This window comes from Chaetura pelagica, unplaced genomic scaffold (genome assembly GCF_000747805.2).
Source record: "Chaetura pelagica isolate M959 unplaced genomic scaffold, ChaPel_1.0 scaffold27, whole genome shotgun sequence".
Classification (NCBI taxonomy): domain Eukaryota; kingdom Metazoa; phylum Chordata; class Aves; order Apodiformes; family Apodidae; genus Chaetura; species Chaetura pelagica.
This window is the reverse complement of record NW_009954020.1, coordinates 1,561,539-1,579,904: the sequence shown is the minus strand read 5'-3', so window position 1 is coordinate 1,579,904 and position 18,366 is coordinate 1,561,539. Positions and strand designations below refer to the sequence as shown.

General features: G+C 37.5%; 1 protein-coding gene across 3 annotated transcripts in view; it reads left to right on the top strand.

Annotated features, from left to right (window-relative positions):
• FAM49B (family with sequence similarity 49, member B) overlaps positions 1-18,366 on the top strand; it is a 42,888-nt gene that overhangs the window by 11,843 nt on the left and 12,679 nt on the right. Inside the window, exons 1-3 of one of the 3 annotated variants that reach the window (XM_010002270.1) lie at positions 11,601-11,943; positions 12,106-12,188; positions 17,941-18,062. In XM_010002270.1, coding sequence (XP_010000572.1) covers positions 11,759-11,943; positions 12,106-12,188; positions 17,941-18,062 — 390 coding nt within the window. In that variant the 5' untranslated portion in view covers positions 11,601-11,758. Of the gene's footprint in view, positions 1-10,883; positions 10,957-11,600; positions 11,944-12,105; positions 12,189-17,940; positions 18,063-18,366 lie in introns of those variants that run through there. The other 2 variants (XM_010002271.1, XM_010002272.1) reach the window with 2 other exon arrangements.

Genomic DNA, 18,366 nt, shown 5'->3' with positions numbered 1-18,366 from the left:
AAGAAGTCCCATTGTTTCAATAAAGGCATTTTTACTGTGCACTGAGTATGGTAGTTTGGCCACATTTAAGAACTTACCCTGGCAGATTGTGCCTAAACTTTATGGAAGATTTGACTAAGGAGGTACTGTTTTGGTGGGTTTTCTTTCTCAGTCTCTTTGCTAAAAAGTTACTGTGCAACTTCAAATCTTTTCTGAGCCAGTTACCTTATGCCAGAAACCAGTATTCTGAATGGACTTGTAAGATGTAAGAGGTATCATATGCTCATGTGAAGGTGTTACCTTTTGTATCATAACCTGCTACTCTTCATCAAGGCTAATGCTTAGATAATGTCTGTTAGACTTTGTGTTTATTCTGCTGTGCCAGCATAGCCAACTGACTCCTGTCAGACTGGGAAGGTCTACCAAGCATGAGGTAGGATTTATTTTTCTTCCATTTCTGATTAATGATCCAAAAGATCTCTCAGTTCTGGGGAGCGGACTAAATTGATTTGTTAGCACTTTTGGCAAAAGCAGAAAATATTTGCATTCACAACTTAAGACTGTAAGGCTTTATAAATGTGACACTAAAGTAATTATCCTTTATTTTAGTGAAGGGTTCATGTTTTAAAATACTCATTTTGTAGAATCACTGGTTTTGATGACATTTGTCATTTTTGTAATTCTTAGGAGAGCTTATGGCAGTGCTGAGTCAGAGCAGTTGTCCTTCTGGTTTAGTGTCTTGCCTCTCTGGGGTTATGGAATGAGTTGAGGAACTGGACAAGCACAAGCAACATTCTCCAAATATATAGGAAACCAACAAGAATGTCCAGTGCTAGCAGTAGTTACACCTTTTTCATTTGGTAGCCTTAACTTTCAGAGTCAAGGAGAAGTGTATTAGCCAAATAGCAAACTGTTATTTATAACATGATGTGTATTTGCAATGGATTCATTGTAAGAGTTACTAAACTGAGTTAGACCATGGGTCCCTCTAGCTGAGTGCAGTCTCCGGGCATCACCATCTTTCCTCTGCATGTGTGCACTTGGTTTTGCTCATGTTTTCACAAACCCTCCTTTATTCCTCTAGTGGAATAGTGCAGCTTCTTCTCAGGAAGGTGAGAGTCACCCAGAAAAGCTAGCAAAACTTAAGAGGCATTGCTGAGAATGGTACTGCCTGCAGAAGGAGGAAGGCTGACCAGTGTACAGCTACAGCAAATGGCAAGAGACTTCTGCTTTCTTCTCAGAAACTGTGAATCAACAGTATGTCGGGTATTGAAGGGAAAATGTTTATAAACCAAGGTGGTGTTTACCACTTTAGCAGCCTTAGATTTCCCTTGTCTGACTGCTGATACTTTCATCTTCTCCAGCTATGCTGAGACAAATTAGCTGCAAATGCTTAACAGCGTCTTAAGCTGGGAATTACCAGTGTGAAGGGTTTGAAGGGACTGGGGAAGCCTTGCCCAAGAGACTCTTTCAATAGGAAAGCACCATTAAGATCTGGAGAATACTGAAAACTTGTTAAGCTTCAAAGAATGGGGCAAATGGAACTAGATGTTGCTTTCTGAATAAGGTTAAACCTTGAAAAAATCTGAATATCCAACAAAACCTGAACCTTCAAATGTAAGCAGATGCCTAGGGAAGAGCAGGAACAGGAAGAGCATATATTGGTGGTTCTTCTAGTCTGTAAGTATTTTCAGGTCAAGTATTTTTCTGAGTCAGATGTGATTATTAAATGTAAACAGTATTCTTTAATTGCTTTATGTTCTGCATATGTACTTATGTTTCCCTAGAAACTGCTGCAAGCTCCTTGTGAGATGAGATGGACTTGTAGAGTTCCCAGATGGACTGATGCAGGAAATCATAACTCAGCATGATATTCTGCGTACTTGCTACTGACCTTAATGAGTTGCAGGTTGTATAATATCACTGGAGAACAGCAAATGTTCCTCTGTATTATCAACAGGCAGATGAAAATAGTCTTTTCATCCTTTAGTTTTCACACCTTTAGTTTGGTTTTAAGATTAAGGGAAAATTTAAGGTGTGTTGGAAAGGAATGGAAAATGGTATTAAAGGATGATAAGTTTTAGCCCGGCTAGAGGAATCTGGACAAATGTGTCTTGGAGTTTTGGGTTTTCTGAGGTTGTGTTTTGTTTTGTTTTTTAAACTTGCTTTCTAACAAGCAAAACTATCCCGACTCAATAAAAGTAGTTAATACTGTGCCTCATGAGGATATTTGAAGAAGTAACTGGAAATAGCAAAGATGGCTGTAGAACCTTGAGCTTGCAAGAAATCTCTTATGAAACTTTAAAGAAACAAAAAACCACACAGAGACCAGTTTTATCCCTCTTCCCCAGCTGATGCCTGTCTGTTTTTTTACTGTTTCTGAAAACAGATGGGATAGGAAAGAGTATAATTTTGCTAGTCATAACCTATTGTAACCTGAGGTGTTTCATTAGCTTCCTGAATTCTGAACACACTTTGTTTGACTGGTGTCTTGGAAAAAGGAAACTACACAAAATGGAAAGCTGTCCTTAAATACAGATATCTGCTCTTCCAGCAACATGATGTGGAAGGCCATGGGACTTTCCTTCCTCCTTGGGAACTCTGCGCTGATGTGTCACTGAACTGAATTCACAGATGGACACTCAGTGTCAGGCTCCTGCGCACAAGGTTTGCGGTAGAGTTTTGTGACATGCTGAAAAGATATTTGGAGACACATCAATGAATATTTACATCCGTGACCTTAATGGCTAGATAATTTGTCATAATGTCATTAGAGTAGGGTTTGCAAAGCACTAAAGGAATGCAACAGTTTGGAGCCAGACTAAAAGAAAACATTTTGAGTGTTAAAGAGTGGTGCAGCTGATTGTACTCCTTGTCCTAGCACATTAGATGGCAGCATTACCAAGACTGTTTGTCAGAGCCTCAGTGCTGGAACTACATCCAGTCTGGGCACTGAAATGTATGGGAGTCTGATTCTTATCAATAGTAATTCAACTGTTTTGAAAGAAAACATTTTTCCAAATAGAACTAGACTTGAAGAGGAGTGCTTTTTCATGAGTGACATACAAACTAAGAAGTAGCACATGAGTTGGACTGGACACTAGTGAAGTCAGGGATTGAAAGATTTTGATTCTTTTTCCTAGCAGTTCGATAGAATTTGCAGGTTTTGGGTTGTTTCTGTTTGTTTGAGATGCAGGAGAAGGACTTAGGATACTAGTTACTGTTACTGTTGGGTTGTTTTGGTTGGGTTTTTTTCAGGTTTTTTTTGGAGATGGGAGCTTTACAGCTGTTAAATTACAGGCTGACATTGAAATATGAAACTTCATCAGTAATGTGATAGTGTAGCACAATTTTAATAGGCATATCATCTTTTGCAGAGTAAGAAGCTTTTCTGTAAAAGAATAAAAGAGCAATCTTTAAATCTACCACATCTCTTGTTAAGTGCTTTTTTGCATCTTTATGTATCTGATAAAAACAGAATGTTTTCAGCTTACTTAAAAAAAAAAAAGACTTCAAGATCAGCCCCTCTTTACATAATAAAGTCACAGCATCATGGACTAAGCTCAGTGTTTGGGCTAGAAGGAAGTTGCTGGCTCTCAAAGCTGTAAGGCGCGAAGACAGTGGTCACAGATGTGTACAAGCTTCCCATTCTCTGGAAGATCAAATAGTAGGGCAGTGACCTCTGTTGGAGGAGATAAAGCACTGCAAAAGGCTTTTGAGATTTCATACTGAAGGAGAAAGCAAATGTGTCAGTTGCATTTGAATGTGTATGTCCCTGGACTAAAAAAAGTAAGGTTTTTCCATGATGGTTTCAATATAATTGTATTTAAAAGAGCATTATGCAGAATTAAGTTCAAAAGAGTATTTGATTTGTTTTTTTGTCTAATTTTTTTTTAGTCTTGGTTTCACTTTGGGGAGAATTTTGCAGCTACTTATTGAAGGATAAATCAGAGCAGATTTTTTTGAGCATTAGTCTCTCCTCTTTTCAATACAAGTTCTGTTTTAAAAAGAAGAGTAATCCTTGCAGACAAATTGGATTTTATTTCAGACTTGTGTGGGCATGCTTAGTTATTTTATTGTAGCTTCTGTCAAATAAGTTATTCAGTGTCAGCTGTGCCTCTAAAACATTCCTGAATTAACAAGGCTTTGAGGCTGCCTCTTCTATAGGAACTGTGGATTCTTCAGTGCCTTTCCCTTGAATTTCTCTAAGTGGAAAAATGGGCTGAATAAACACTGGCCTGACCATACTTTACAATTCTGGTTTTGAGGAATGTGAGCCTTTTTTCACTAGGCTGTTTTCCCTGGCAGGCCACCATTTCCCTGATATGACAGGTTTTGAATTCGCTTTTGTTCAGAAAGGGGACGTTATTGATGATGTGTGATCTCAAAAAAAGTAACCTCATGTTTAACTAAAACAGTTTATTGTATCAAAGTCAGCTTAGGCAAAAGGACTGATATCACAGGCAGCTTTAAACAGCTTTTAGTAGCCTGGATACTAAGTTTCTCATAAAAATAAAAAAATAAAAAAATCTGCCTGGCTGTGTAAGTTGTTTTTCATTATTCAGACAAGATACTGATGATTGAAGCCCCAGGATTTCAGTGGGGCTTGTGTATATGTATTTTGGGCAGGTTTTTTTGCCTGCATGTATTTTTTTATTCTTCTTGGGGTTGATTTGCAATTAGTGGCATGTGGAAGAAGAGCCGGTAGGTGTCAGAAGTAGAAAGCAGTGCACAAATCTTTGTGTTGCTATAGACTGTGAAGTATGTCATAAATGGGTATGTAAAAACTGGTGAAATCTTATTTGGTAGAACAAATAGTCCAGCAATGAATGAAATTGTTGGATTTGATGATCTTGGTCTTTTCCAACCTTGATGATTCTCTGAAATTGCATGTTTTATGCACAACTGGTGTGACATTCCTGTATGTGTCTGATTCAGCAGTTAGATGTCAGTATCTAATCCTTTTAATAATAATAATGTTACTATAGCTTTGAAAGGTCCTGAAAATGACACCAAATTATACAAAATCTTCTGGTTTTAAGCTAATAGAAGGTTGTCCTTCCTAAATCTATTATCTTTTCCAGACTGTGAGTGATAAGTACTGGGTTGTTTTTTTTTACTATTACTTGAATAAGTATTTTATCTCTGGACAATGTATTTTATTACTTTGGGATTTTGTTTTGCAACAGATGATCTGTATTGCTTGAAACACCCCCAATATCAGTAGTAGGAATTAGAATATGTCAGAGGGCAGATACGCTTCTCCAGCACTATTCAGAAGAGAAATGTGCATTGAGCATGGAAAAATATGTTTGGATTCAAGGAAAATACTATGACTTGATGAAAAAAGTGATTTCCACAATGTATACCCTATGAGCCTGTTTCCATCTCAGCAGTATTCTTCAGTTTCTCTCTGCCTGTGAAGCTTCACTGCCTCACTGGGAGAGAAAACAGCACTGGCTCCTATAGGCTGGCAGCTCTGTGATCCTGAGTGTTGCTAAGGGCTGCCTTGGATTCCAGCTGATGTAGGGAGCCACCTATTCTTTTTTTTCTCTTTTTCTTGCCTCCTTTTTTTTTTTCCTCTCCTTTCCCTGTAGGCAGAAACTATGGGCAGAAAACATTCGGTAAGCCTTGAAACAATTGCCAGGCTGATAGGATTATCCTTCTACAAAAACAGTGTAGGAAGACATTCAGCTAGGTTTTTGTTTATGTAGTAACACTGGCTGTGGTAGTGTTATACTATAATGTAGGACTTGTAGTATTGGAAAAGTTGTTTACATACTATTTTACCAAAATATCTCTAGTTCAGAGGTTTATGCCGTACATAGATGACCAATTAAAATTTTAAAACTCAATCCCTCAAAGATGTTTGCATTTTTAATTAGATGTGCTTTCCATGTAATGTTGTGCTTAACTTTCTCCTCCAGACTCCAGAACACAAAGTTTTCATGGAGTACAGTTTTCATACTTGATGATGTTCCCTATTTAGTTATGGGCTTTATTAAAAGTTGTTTTGGGAATGTTGTATGGGTTTTCAAAACGGGGGGGCTGTTGCTTTCTTGAAGCAGGCATTCTTCAATGGACACACATTTTTTTCATCCATTTATTTAACTAGGTTTTCTAACTAGTTTGAAAGCATGCTATTCTTCCAATAGAATAAAGCAAAAATAAAAATGTGCCTTACAAATGTCTTTGTATTTTACCTGTAACAAGTACGTTTTCCAGCTGCTCACCAACTCGCGACCAAAATCCTTGTTCACGTCCAGGGGTTTTGTTTGTTTTCAGGTGTGGAGGGGGAAATTTCTTCAGTGCTTGGCTGAATTTAGTTGCATCATGTATTTCTATTAAATTTCCTCTGGGCTTAGTGTAGGAAATAAAATTAAAAATGAAGTGTGTCAGGGATGTCTTGAGGATGAAGGGCATGCGTGCAAGACTTGTTTTGAAAATATGCCTTTGCTTTCCGCTTGTCTGATCCTGGCACCACACGCAACATCATACAACCCCATAAGGCTGTAATGGGCCAAATCATGGTAATGAAACGTGGCATTCCGTATGTCTTCCTCTGCAAGTAGGTCAAGTTTAAACCATGTTCTTGGCTTGCGCTCTGATTTCCCATGAACTGCTCCACATGGCTTAAGTATTGTGCTGGACTGCAAAGTATGCCAGGAGGGATTCTGGGCAGCTTCACTGGGACAGTCAGGTTTTGGACAGAGTAGTGTTTTAGCCTTGATGTTACAATGTTGGATTCACAGCAAGAGAAAACTTCAGTGGTCTACATTGTGCTTTAAGTGAACATTGCACTGTCAGTTTACCTAATGAGTTATCTTTGGACACTACACTATAAAATCCTAAAGTCAGTAAGGCCCCTGGGAGAAAAAAACAGTTTGCAAGATTTAAGATGTACTTTGTTTTGAATGAGGATACCAAATAAAAGTGGACAGAAGTTGGCAATCTGAAGCTCTGTGAGAACAAATAGGTGGTGACCTAAACTGTACTTAAGGCTGGGCATGTGAGTATGTTGATGTTGGTGATTACAGTATGCTAAGTTATTCTTGATAAGAATTTGAACAGTGTGGATTTTGTTATAGTTGCACTGAAACAATTGTGGGTCAAAAGATATGTTAGCACCCACAAAAGTCACCTGTTCTCAATGTTCCGAGTCAGCTATTTTGCTCTGAGATGAAGCCCAGCTGCAGGATATAAAATTCAGTAGTAGTGTTGGCTGTTGTCTTTGGTCTTTATACAGGCTTAAATTTTGTATCAGGGCTGACTGATGTGGCAGTGTGCTCCAGAGGGATGCAGTTAGTGCTGGATGATGTCCTTCATTACCCAATGATAGTTTAACTAGCTCAAGGCTAGATAACTGGAACCACATCTATCTGAAACAGTAGTTCTACTTCAGGTGAAGTCGTAGACTTCAAAGGAAATTGGAAGTGGACTTGATCAATCAACACTGACTGGACATTGTGGTTAATCACCAAGAAAAAAATCTTTTGTGCTAGTGATGTTTTTACAGGGCATCAAGTATCAGAGGATGTTGCTGATGATACTTAACAGCTGCTTTTTGTAGACTGACTTTCACTGCATGCAAGTTGTCATAATCTGTCATATTAGAGACACTATTAGACCTTTTTTCATGCATTTTAGGTCTAGCAGAAATGCATATTATGGGCCATCTTGAACAAAACAAGTGTCTCTAGTAAAACTGGACTTGTCAGGAACCTGAAGCATATATGAGCTAGGTTGTTTTACTCTGGACTGATCCAGGTTTTCAGCTGACAGAGCCTCTCAGGTCTGTTTTCACTTGTCCCTCTGTAGGGTTCCAGCTGAGTGCAACAGCAGGTCAGCTTTTCTTGCTGCTAAGCTATGCTTTTAGAAGGAAAATAATATACAGAAGTGTAGAGCCATCTAACCTCAGCCCTGGCACGTTCATTTGCAGCTACTTCCATGCATATGGGAAGTTCCACACTGACACCATTTCTAGAAGGCCATTTCAGAGCTTGAGAAGCTTGTCCTTAACATAGTCAGAAGTGTAAATTCCTCTTAAATCTTGCAATCATTACATTCAATGCTAAGGAGAGAAGAAAGCATCCACCCAAGAAATGCTGTATGTTCTCATCTTTTGTCTATATCAAGTTTTCAAGCTCTCTTTCTAGCTTCTTAAAGTCTTTCTGGATAACAGTTTGGAGGAGTGGACATTTTCATAGTTCTTAAAACACAGCAAACCTTCCGGTATTAAGGAATATTTGAGAGCCTTAAGTTACTGTTTGAGTTGATCTAGATACAAGTTTCAAAAATATTCTTATAAATTGAAATGTATTCCTATATCACATGTTGTCATCTTGGTTCTCATCTTCTTCAATTTCTTTCCTTCTCTTAGAGAGGCTGTTCACTGAACTGTTACCACCTTCTGCTTGATTTTGTTTCGTATCTACTATTGCATTGTAGTGCCAGTCCTTTCATTGTGCTTCTCTATTTGCTAAACTCATGCCCATAGAAAGAACTTTTGATTTTTATTGGCAACATTTTCTGAGGGATGAAGGTGTGAATGAAAGTATTTGTATTATAAAACTGAGTCCTGGACCCCTTATTTGTTTGAGGAAGTGGTAGGGATTCAGTTAATCTGTTCTGCAGTGGTTTTGTGCTTGCCTGTAGACTTCAAAATATTTCAACTCTGTGCCCCTACTCTGACCTTCAGAAGTAATGTTATCCAATATTTAAACCACATGCATGACCCTGTGAACTCTTAGGAGACTGGTTAATATCAAAACAAATGCAAAACCTACACAGAGGCATTTACTTAAGATACTGAAAATATTTTAGTGGAGAAGGGAATGATGCAGCTGAAGAGCTGAAGCATGGAAGTTACTGTAGGTATAGCTGGAGTTCTCTTTGGGCAGTTAGTGCCACTCAGTGCTATGTATTTGCTACTTGCTTGTTCATGTTGGAATTGACATATGTAATACACTTCTGAGACAGGTTTGGGTTTTAAATCTGATTCTACAGTCTCAAATCAGAGTTAGGCAGGTTGTACTTCTGGCTTTTTATTGCCTCAGAAAATACTTGCTTACAAATGCCTCTGTATGGCAGGTTTTTTCAGATTATGAATGTTCTCATTGATGGGGAGTAGACCAAGTGCATTTTTCAGCCCTGTGTTTCAGAGCATGCTTGCGAGATACTTGGAAGAGTGCTTTCTCTGCTTTCTGATGTTGCTTGTTTCCACAGCATTGGTGCACAAGTAGCATTTGAAGTGTTCCCTAAGCTATAGTGTGCTGTGGAAAAGCTGCCTCTTCAAAGAAACACGTTTTAATAGGTTACTTTTTAAGATGAATGTCTAAACCAGGGACCCTAATTAAAAACTCCCTAAGATAATGTTTGTTTCTCATAGGCTTGGAAATTTGATCAGACTATCCTGAAAATGAAGTTTTAAGGCTTAGGAAGCAGGCCTTGCATTTTCTCTTCTTTCAAGAAAGATGAATGTGCAAAGAAGCAAGAGTACACCTAGTGATGAGGTTCTATGTGTAGAATCAGCTGGATCACACTCGAAGTTGCTTTTGTTCAAATCTAGTTTTTTAACTATTTAGTCATTCTGTAGAAATTGTTGGAGCAAAGACTGAGTAATTTTCAACAACCTGGGATTAATTCCCAGTTTAGCTTTTGTTGATTGTGTGATTTATTGCTCAATCTTGTGGATTCTGAAATATAAATCCTGTGCTGTTCTTGTGTTTGCTTTTCCCTCATTCACTGTTTGCACTTTTCTTCTGGAACTCAAGAAATTTGGCTGCACAGGTTCTGAAAATTTGTTTTGCCAGACAATTTATTTTGACTTAACATTACTTCCATTTTCTTGATTCCTAATAAATTAATAATTCTTATTGTCACACTGCCTGCCTCCAAGCAAACATCTGTCTATAGTAAAAGTAAAATTCAACAGGAAAAAAAAGGGCACATGCTGGTAGGTTGATATAGCTACACTGATTTGAAACTTGATTGTTAGATCTTGTGCTTGAATCCGATGTCGGATTGTTGATGATTTGAAATCAGAGTTTTTTGTCTTGCAGCAGCCACTCTAGTGAATTCCAGATACTTCAGTGCAGTGGTTCTTAAGTGTGCGTTCAGCCTTTGCAAAACCACGGGAGGGTCCTTGAAAAAGCTGCCTTGTTGTGAAATGCAGTTTTCATAGTCCTACTGAAGGTGTTGATTTCTGAAACTTATGGGAACATTTAAAACTGTTTTGTTAATTTATCTGAACTAAATTAATCTAATGACTATTTAATTTTTCTTCCACTTTTCATTTCTTTTAGCTGGGAAATGACAGCAAACATATGAAGAACTGTTGAAACTTGATTGTCTCCTGGTTTTGGAAAAGTCTTAACACATCTAACTCGTCACTTTATGTGATTTAATGGGAAAAACTGTTCGTTGGCCACAGATGGCTACTGCTAAGCAGCTTTCCAAAATTTGTTTTGCATTATGGAGATACAGTAAAAATCAGGCTTATGATGACACTAGTTCCGTTTGAGGTCGCTTTTGTCCGAAACGAGAATGGCTTTTTGGCCATGGGTTTCTGCAGTGATGTAAAACAATTGCTCAGTGATTATAGGTATCATGTTCTTTAAATGTGTTAAAGATAAAAAAGTGCCAGTAAATCAGATCTTGCTTTTTTTGTCAAAACTTTGACACTTCACTTTTTCAATAATCACTCCTCCCTCAAAAGAAGGGGAGTGGAAAAGAGGGGGAAGGCTGTACAGTGCACACATTCTACTTCCCACCAGAAGGTGATGAATCCAGCGTGCCAAACCCAGCGGGAGCCCTGCTCCGGTGAGCCACAGGCATATGCTTAAAGTAGGAAATGGTTATTGGAACTAAATTATTTTGCCATTTTCATTTTTAGGTTTGCTGGCATGGGTAATCTCATTAAGGTGCTAACCAGGGACATAGACCACAATGCAGCACATTTTTTCTTGGATTTTGAAAGTAAGTCTCTCGGCCTTTCACAGCTGGTGCATTTCAGATGGTAACAATAGGGTTGCTTATACCTGCTGCAGTAAAGGCTAGGGGACTCCATTGCAAATCTGCAATTTGAAAGAGTTTTTTTTTTCTTCTTTTTTTTTCATCCCCTCTGCAGTAGTAGCCAAAACACCATCATGCTGCTGTGTACATTTTCTTTCCTTGTGCTTAGCCATTTTGGGTCTCTGTGGTCAGTGATGTTCATCCATCTGCCCTTTTTTTTTTTCTTCTTTTTTTTTCATCCCCTCTGCAGTAGTAGCCAAAACACCATCATGCTGCTGTGTACATTTTCTTTCCTTGTGCTTAGCCATTTTGGGTCTCTGTGGTCAGTGATGTTCATCCATCTGCCTGCAAATCAAATAATCATAAACCAAAAAATTCTGTCAGTCTGCCTTGGTAATCTGTGCTGAGCAGATCTTCACTGTAATCCTGTTTTATGTAAGAGTGAACACTAAATCATTCATGATCCTAGTTTGGTCATTCGTGGTGCAGTTAATGTGCATTTTTCACATCCAAAAGTCCAAAGTGGAATTGTCTGAGCTTTACAAATGTTTTTTAACAACTTGTGTGAAAGATCTGTGGTGTACTTGTATTAGCATTTTCTGCACACTGGAATGATGTATCTTGATGAAGTTTTCTGTGATGGCTTTCTGACAAAATTATAAGGGCTGAGAAAATTAAAGGTCTTTCCTTCTGTTGTCCCATCAGGTAAAAATCTGTAGCATGGCTACCATGTCAGTGCTTGCAAATATGGTACTTAGCCCTCAATATGGTACCCCTGCTCAGGACACCGGTGATAGGGTGTATCGGGACAGAATTAGTCACTGACGATGCCTTCAGTTGGAGTTCTGCCCCTTTCTCAGAGAGGGTGGCTGTGAAGATGTTGGTGACATGGTCACTTCTTACAGGGAAGCTGCATTGCATCTCTGGGATCACCAGCTGTACGCCCTCCAGGTTGGGGTCTCCCTCCACCCATCAGGGCAGCAGCCTGAAGGACAGGTTCATGCCTGATGGAATTCTCTGGTCTTCTTTCTCCCACTGCTTCAATCAACAATATTTGGGGTGTTCCTTCTTATAAAAAGAAAATTTTCTTTTCTCTCATTCTTGTCTTGGCAGGTACCTTAACATGGGGAACCTTCTAAAAGTTTTGACATGCACAGACCTTGAGCAGGGGCCAAATTTTTTCCTTGATTTTGAAAGTGAGAAGATGATTTTATATATCTATTACTCTTTGCCTGCAGTAGACTGCATTTGTCATGTACTTAAATATGTGTTTTCACCTTGCCGTTCTTATAGCAGCTTTGCATGCCTGAGCTATGGATAATTGTTCAGCAAACGTTTGCAGAAAGCACTGATCTGTTTTTAAAAAACACACTTTCTAAAATATAAAATATTAAATTGCATTTTGTTGTTGGGATCTGATATGGTTCTAGCTTAAAATTAAAATTATTTTTCCTTTTAATCAAAACTTTAATTTGAATTATTTTAAGAAATGACAAGGAGATACATGCATCTGAAAAGAAGGGACTGAGTATGATTCACTTTTTTCCAGTGTTCCTCTGCATGCTAAGTGATGCTGCATATGCAGATGGGCTCACAACAGCTATTCATAGCTCTCCAGCATCATCACATTAAAGGTGTATATGTGAACCTTATTTGATTTGGCATTGAAATTTTTCAGTTAACCTCACCCTTCCTTAAAAGAGGGGGCTCAGAGAGTACAGAGATGAAATTGCTTTAGAAAAGAAGAGATGTATAGCATGCCTGGTCAATGCCAAGCATTCTGGAAGGTTCACATATTTTTTAGTTTCTTGCTTTTAGTTTTCATTGCATGATGTAACATAGCCTAAGAATGGCAGGTAAGTGTTACTGGCTGTTGCTGTGCATGTTTAATTACTTTCTTTTGGGATGTGCTGTTGCTTTACCCAGCTGTACATCAGCAAGCATAAAATAACAAAACTAATGCTCAAGTGCATTTTGACCATGTAATAAAATACAACAGAATAGGATAACAAAAAATGATGAAGTACCGTGATACTGATAATTAGAGATTCATTGTATCTTGTTTTCTTACCCCAGTTGTTTTACAGTTATGCTTGATGAAATGGTAGCAATTGGTTATATTAGTTCTGATGTGAAAGCAAATGCTTGGAGAAATATATTTTTGTTTCAGTGATGTTTAAAGTTATAACTTCTTTAAACCCTTGTCCTGCACTGTTGATGTTATCAATTGTCTCTTCTGAATATATTGTTATTGGAAGACAATAGCTATGCAAATTATTCATAAAGGGGAGATAATCAAGGGCTGTATTCAAAAGACAGAAAGCCAAAACGTGTTTAAAACCACTTCAGCTCTTACAGATCATCAGAATAGATACAACTTAGAAAAGCAGGGAGAACTGATAGGGGAGCATATTGGAGTTGTGAAGCTCCAGCTTATTCTGCAAATACTAACCACTGAATTGGACTAAATTAAATTCAAGTTAGCTGGATACAAGAGGCATAGTTCTAAAATAAATTGCAATAAAAATTGCTATTTTTAAAAAACAGTGATTCCTTATTTTGTTTTAAAGTGCATGTTTTAAGCATGAACAAGATTTGGCATGTGAGGAAGCAGGTTGCTGACATGAAATGTTTACATATGCAGTCAAATTAAGTGACATTATGGCTGAATTGTTAGACTGTTTATTCATTTTGGATCCTGTCCTGCGTTTTTTCTGCTGCTATACTGTGTATCCATGCTGCTTTCTACTCTGAGATAGCTTGCCTTGACAGGATCTTGGCTTTGACACAGTCAAGATCTTTCTTCAAGACTTGGCACTTAACTTTGCAATACTCAATGTTGTGTTATTATGTGGAAGAGCAAGTAAGTTCTGTATTAAAAACAAATTTGCCCATTCTATGCAATGCCTGGCCCAGTTATACAGAAGTATTCTGTTCTTAAATCCATATATATATTTGGAGTGAGAGGCTAGTTAGACATTTCTTGCACAACACCATAATAAGCTAAACATCTAATGTACCTAAAGCTGTATAGGGATACCAGCTGTAAATTTAGAAAGCTTTTAGAGTGTTTTCTAACATTTTTTCCAGAAATTTGTCTCGGTGCTAGATTCCAGTGATTTGTGTGACTGACAATGATGACACCCAAAACAAGTTCCAATGAATCGTATAATGAGCTTTTGGCTTTCCCTTGCCTTAACACTGGATAAGCTTATGTTTTCTTTGGTCATTCACTTTACCTATTGGAAACAAATAGTTGTCTTAAGTATTCTACTAAAGTCTCTGCAGTACCACTTTAACATGGGCAGAGAAAAAGGCACAACTTAGTAAAGGCAATGTTGTTCACATAAAACAGCCACCTACAACGTTGAGAACTCACTGCTCAACTTTTACATTGATGTCATTAGTGTCACAGTACAATCTTTTCCAACTTCGCTGATTTGAATAGTAGCTAAAGTGCAGAGTACTATTTTGCACATGGTGATCTTAAGCTAGCACTCTAAATAGTCTGCATTACCTCCAAAGAACTTGCCTACATTTCAGAGGAGCCACAAAGATAGCATTCTGCATAGTAATGATAGAGATGAATAAATTATTTCATCCCCAGCAGTCTGGGATTTTTGTCTCCCTTGCCTATGAGTTTTTTATCCCAGCCAGTTTCAGATGACTTGATGTGTTCTTCCCTGGGAAAATTCTCAGTTTAAATAGTGTTTGCTATGCAATATAAACTTTTAACCCCAAATTTCTCTCCAGAGTAGTTTTGTAGACTAGCCAAATACTATTTTTTTTAAAAGAGTCACTAAATGTGTGTGTTCCCTGCGTGCAATATGTTGTCATACTTCCATAGCATTTAATTAGTGTAACAGCATTTGTATATTGTTTCGAGTTTACTCTTCTGTCTTTAATACGTTCTTGTGTTATTCTGAATTCTAAATGTATATTCCATCCAGTGCAGTAACGTTCTGAATAAATTTAAAATTAAAGATGAACTCCCTGTATACTTGAGGGAACTTACTATTCGATTTCAAATTTACTATTTGATTAAAAATGGGAAAGTTGCCCTGAATAACCAGAGGTCAGCTCCTTGGGCAACAATGTCAAACCTCAACATTTCAGTAGGCTGTGCTGTGCTTACTGAATTTCTTCTTTTGGTGGAAAATGTTGGCAGGTAAAGGCAAAGCATTGTCATAAAGTTTTAACAGGAATTTAGATCCATGGAAGGGAAAGGAGGAAATCCCTGAAATTACTTGCCTCCTTCATCCTGCTGTTTGCATGCCTGGCAGTGCTGGTTGCTTCTCTTCGTTGTCAAGACCAACGCCTAGAGTTCAGCTCCCTTTCCTCCTCTGTGTACTTTACATTGAGGAAAAAAGTCCCACAATTAGTGGTTCTTAAGTGAAAGTCTCGTAGCTGGAGTTCACAGGTACATAGTGATATGTGGGAATGCTCCTTCCATCTGTTCAATATAAAAGTGCTTGGGAAGAGAAACCTTCCCCTCTGTCTGATGGGTCTTCAGAATGCAGTGCCCTAACTGGCACAGGAGCAAATAAACCAGTTGCTCTGAACCAGAAGAATTTCTATAATGTGCCTTTTAAATTTATCCTAATGCATCCTAAACATATTGTGAAGTGGATATAAAAGAATTTAGGTTACTTCTGAAGTGTGAGCTCTTTCCTAGGTGCATAAGAATTACAGATGGGAGAGGAATTTATTTGGGGCAAACAAGGTTTACAGCTTGCTTCTGTTGGAGAGGACTAGGTGCACCAAATGTAATATATACCAAAAGAAATTATCCAGTGCCTGCTGCATTTTAAAACACACAAGTTTTTTATAATCACGAGAGAAAAAAAACCCCTGCCACCCTAACAAATTCAGTCTAAACTATTGTTTTAGGTTTGCAGGAATGTTTTAGGAACACAAAACACAGTAGTTGGCTGATTACATCCTAAGTGAAACACACTAACAGAGGCGTAGAAGGTGTTGACTTGCATAGCCAGCTGGTCAGTGGAGACCACTTAATTTCTATCTGGAAGATGATTTCCATTTCTGAACTTGGAAGGTCATGGTACTACATTGTCAGTAGGTTTTGAAATGAGGAGGAGGAATTTTTGTGGGCCCTTCTGCAGTGCGCCACACACTCACCCCTGTGTTAACAAATGAACTCTCCTTTCTAGAGGGAGTAAAGAAAAAATAGCATAAAACATTAAATAGGCAAGAGATGTGCACAGTGTGAGATAATCCAAGTGGCAAGTCTTGATTGCATTATTTAACACCACAATCTGGAATGCTACAGAGCTTCACATTTTAGTCTGTATTTCACTATAGCATTTCATGTTTGTGCATGAACTGCTGCCAGTCAACTGGTGCTTACCTGTCTGCTCTTTTCCCTCATTTTTTTGTCTTCATTTCTTACAGCAGTCTTCAGCAGCTTTCAAAATTATAAATGTGACCTTTGTGGTGACCTGAAAAGCACTGGCCACTTTACTCAATGCCTAATCAATGTGGTGCTCCTATATGTTGTTTTGTTGTTTGTTTTTCTTGTTTTAAAATAGGAGTGACCAGCTTTTTTTTTATCCATGCTAATTCTTGATGGTTCTCAAAATAGCTAAACTGTTGCAAGGTCTATATACAGGCATATTTGCTAATAATGCCCACTCTATCCATTAAACTAAAAAATAGGAAACATTATGCAAATATTACAGCAAAATCCAGACAGGCAATGCATGTGAAACTTATTTTCACCTAATACAAATTTCTTTTTCTAATGTTTTCTCTAGTGTGTAACACTAGAATATTGTGGTTCACTTTTTTCTTTTTAATGTAAGTATCTAATTTCCATCACTGTTAGTAGGAGTTATACATATGGATTATGGGAAAAGCACTTCAAAAAGACATTTTCCAGACTCTAAGCTGCACAAAATCACGAGGATGTATTGTCTGTAGGTAGCTTTTGTTTGTCCCTATAAAAAAGACTCTATTGTTAATACCCCAACTTTTGGCATTCGAAATTGTAGGTTGAAATATCCTGATATTTATTTCATAATATATTTTTCCCCTTTAAACAGAGAAGTGATTTTTTTCTGTCAGAGTAACTATTTTTCTTTTATGTATCAGTTTAAGAGGAACTAGCCCTGTGTCCATCAGAATTTTAAAAGAAAAATTGATCTCATATCAGTTAAACCAGGTACAAGGTATTTGTACTAGGTGATTAATTGTAAAGATTAAAGCTTTTATTTGATTTTTCTCAAGACATACTTCTTATTGAATGACATTTATTTAAACTTACATGTATAGCTTTTTTTAAACAATGATGAAATACATTTTTGGAAAGTCTTTAGCTCATTAACTGAAAAAGTGGGACACTATCCTTAAAGAAGAGGGAGGGGAAAAAACAAACAAGTTGCAACCAAATCTTTTTGTTCTCAACTTTGATTTTGCAATTAGTGCAATAAAGAATATGTTTTGAGAACTAAATATATTTAGAAGTAAAAGAAAAGTTTCCCTTACCAACTAGTACAAGAGGAGGCAGTGAAGATGGAAAATGGTTTCTAGATAACAATAGACACAAACAGCTCCTGTAATACTTGGAGTGTGTCTTTTGAATGCTTAACTAAGTATCTTCCATTGATCTTTTACTGCACTCTAAAGTGAGATTGATCATAAAGATCAATCATAAAGATGACTTGTCAAGATTTCTTCTCTTAACTCAATTTTAAATAAGTTAGGAAGGATAGATTCCAGGTGAAGTTTTGAGATGCTAACTGAAGCTAAAAGACTACTAAAATGAATGTGACTACATTCTTGCAGTCCTTCATACTGTAGTAGCTCTTCAGAGAATGAAAATTCTTGATGAGTTGCTGCATGAATAATTTGTCCCCTAGGTGATGGTGTGCCTGTTGAATTCCATATTGTTGTTAAATATATATATATTTAATATGTTCTACTGTTTAGATGCCCAACCTACAGAATCTGAAAAGGAAATTTATAATCAGGTGAATGTAGTGTTAAAGGATGCAGAAGGAATACTGGAAGACTTGCAGTCATATAGAGGAGCTGGCCATGAAATACGAGAGGTGAGCTAGAGTGTTAAGATTATGCACAGCCTGTGGCTGTTGATTGTCTACTCCTAACCAAATACTGCTGGATTTTAACTTTGCTTGCAGGAGCTGTTTTGGCAGAGCATGTTGTCTATTAAAATTGCTGTCTTGAATTTCTGCTCCAGAATTTTCCTGTTTAACAGCAAAACGGTTGTCACTTGTTTCAATATTAATGCACATAAGTAATAGCAAATTATGCATCTCAAAGTTTTATGGAATTGTAGTTATTATTTTTTTTTCTATTCCCACATAAGCTCTTCTTGAGTTAGGGGTGAGTTTG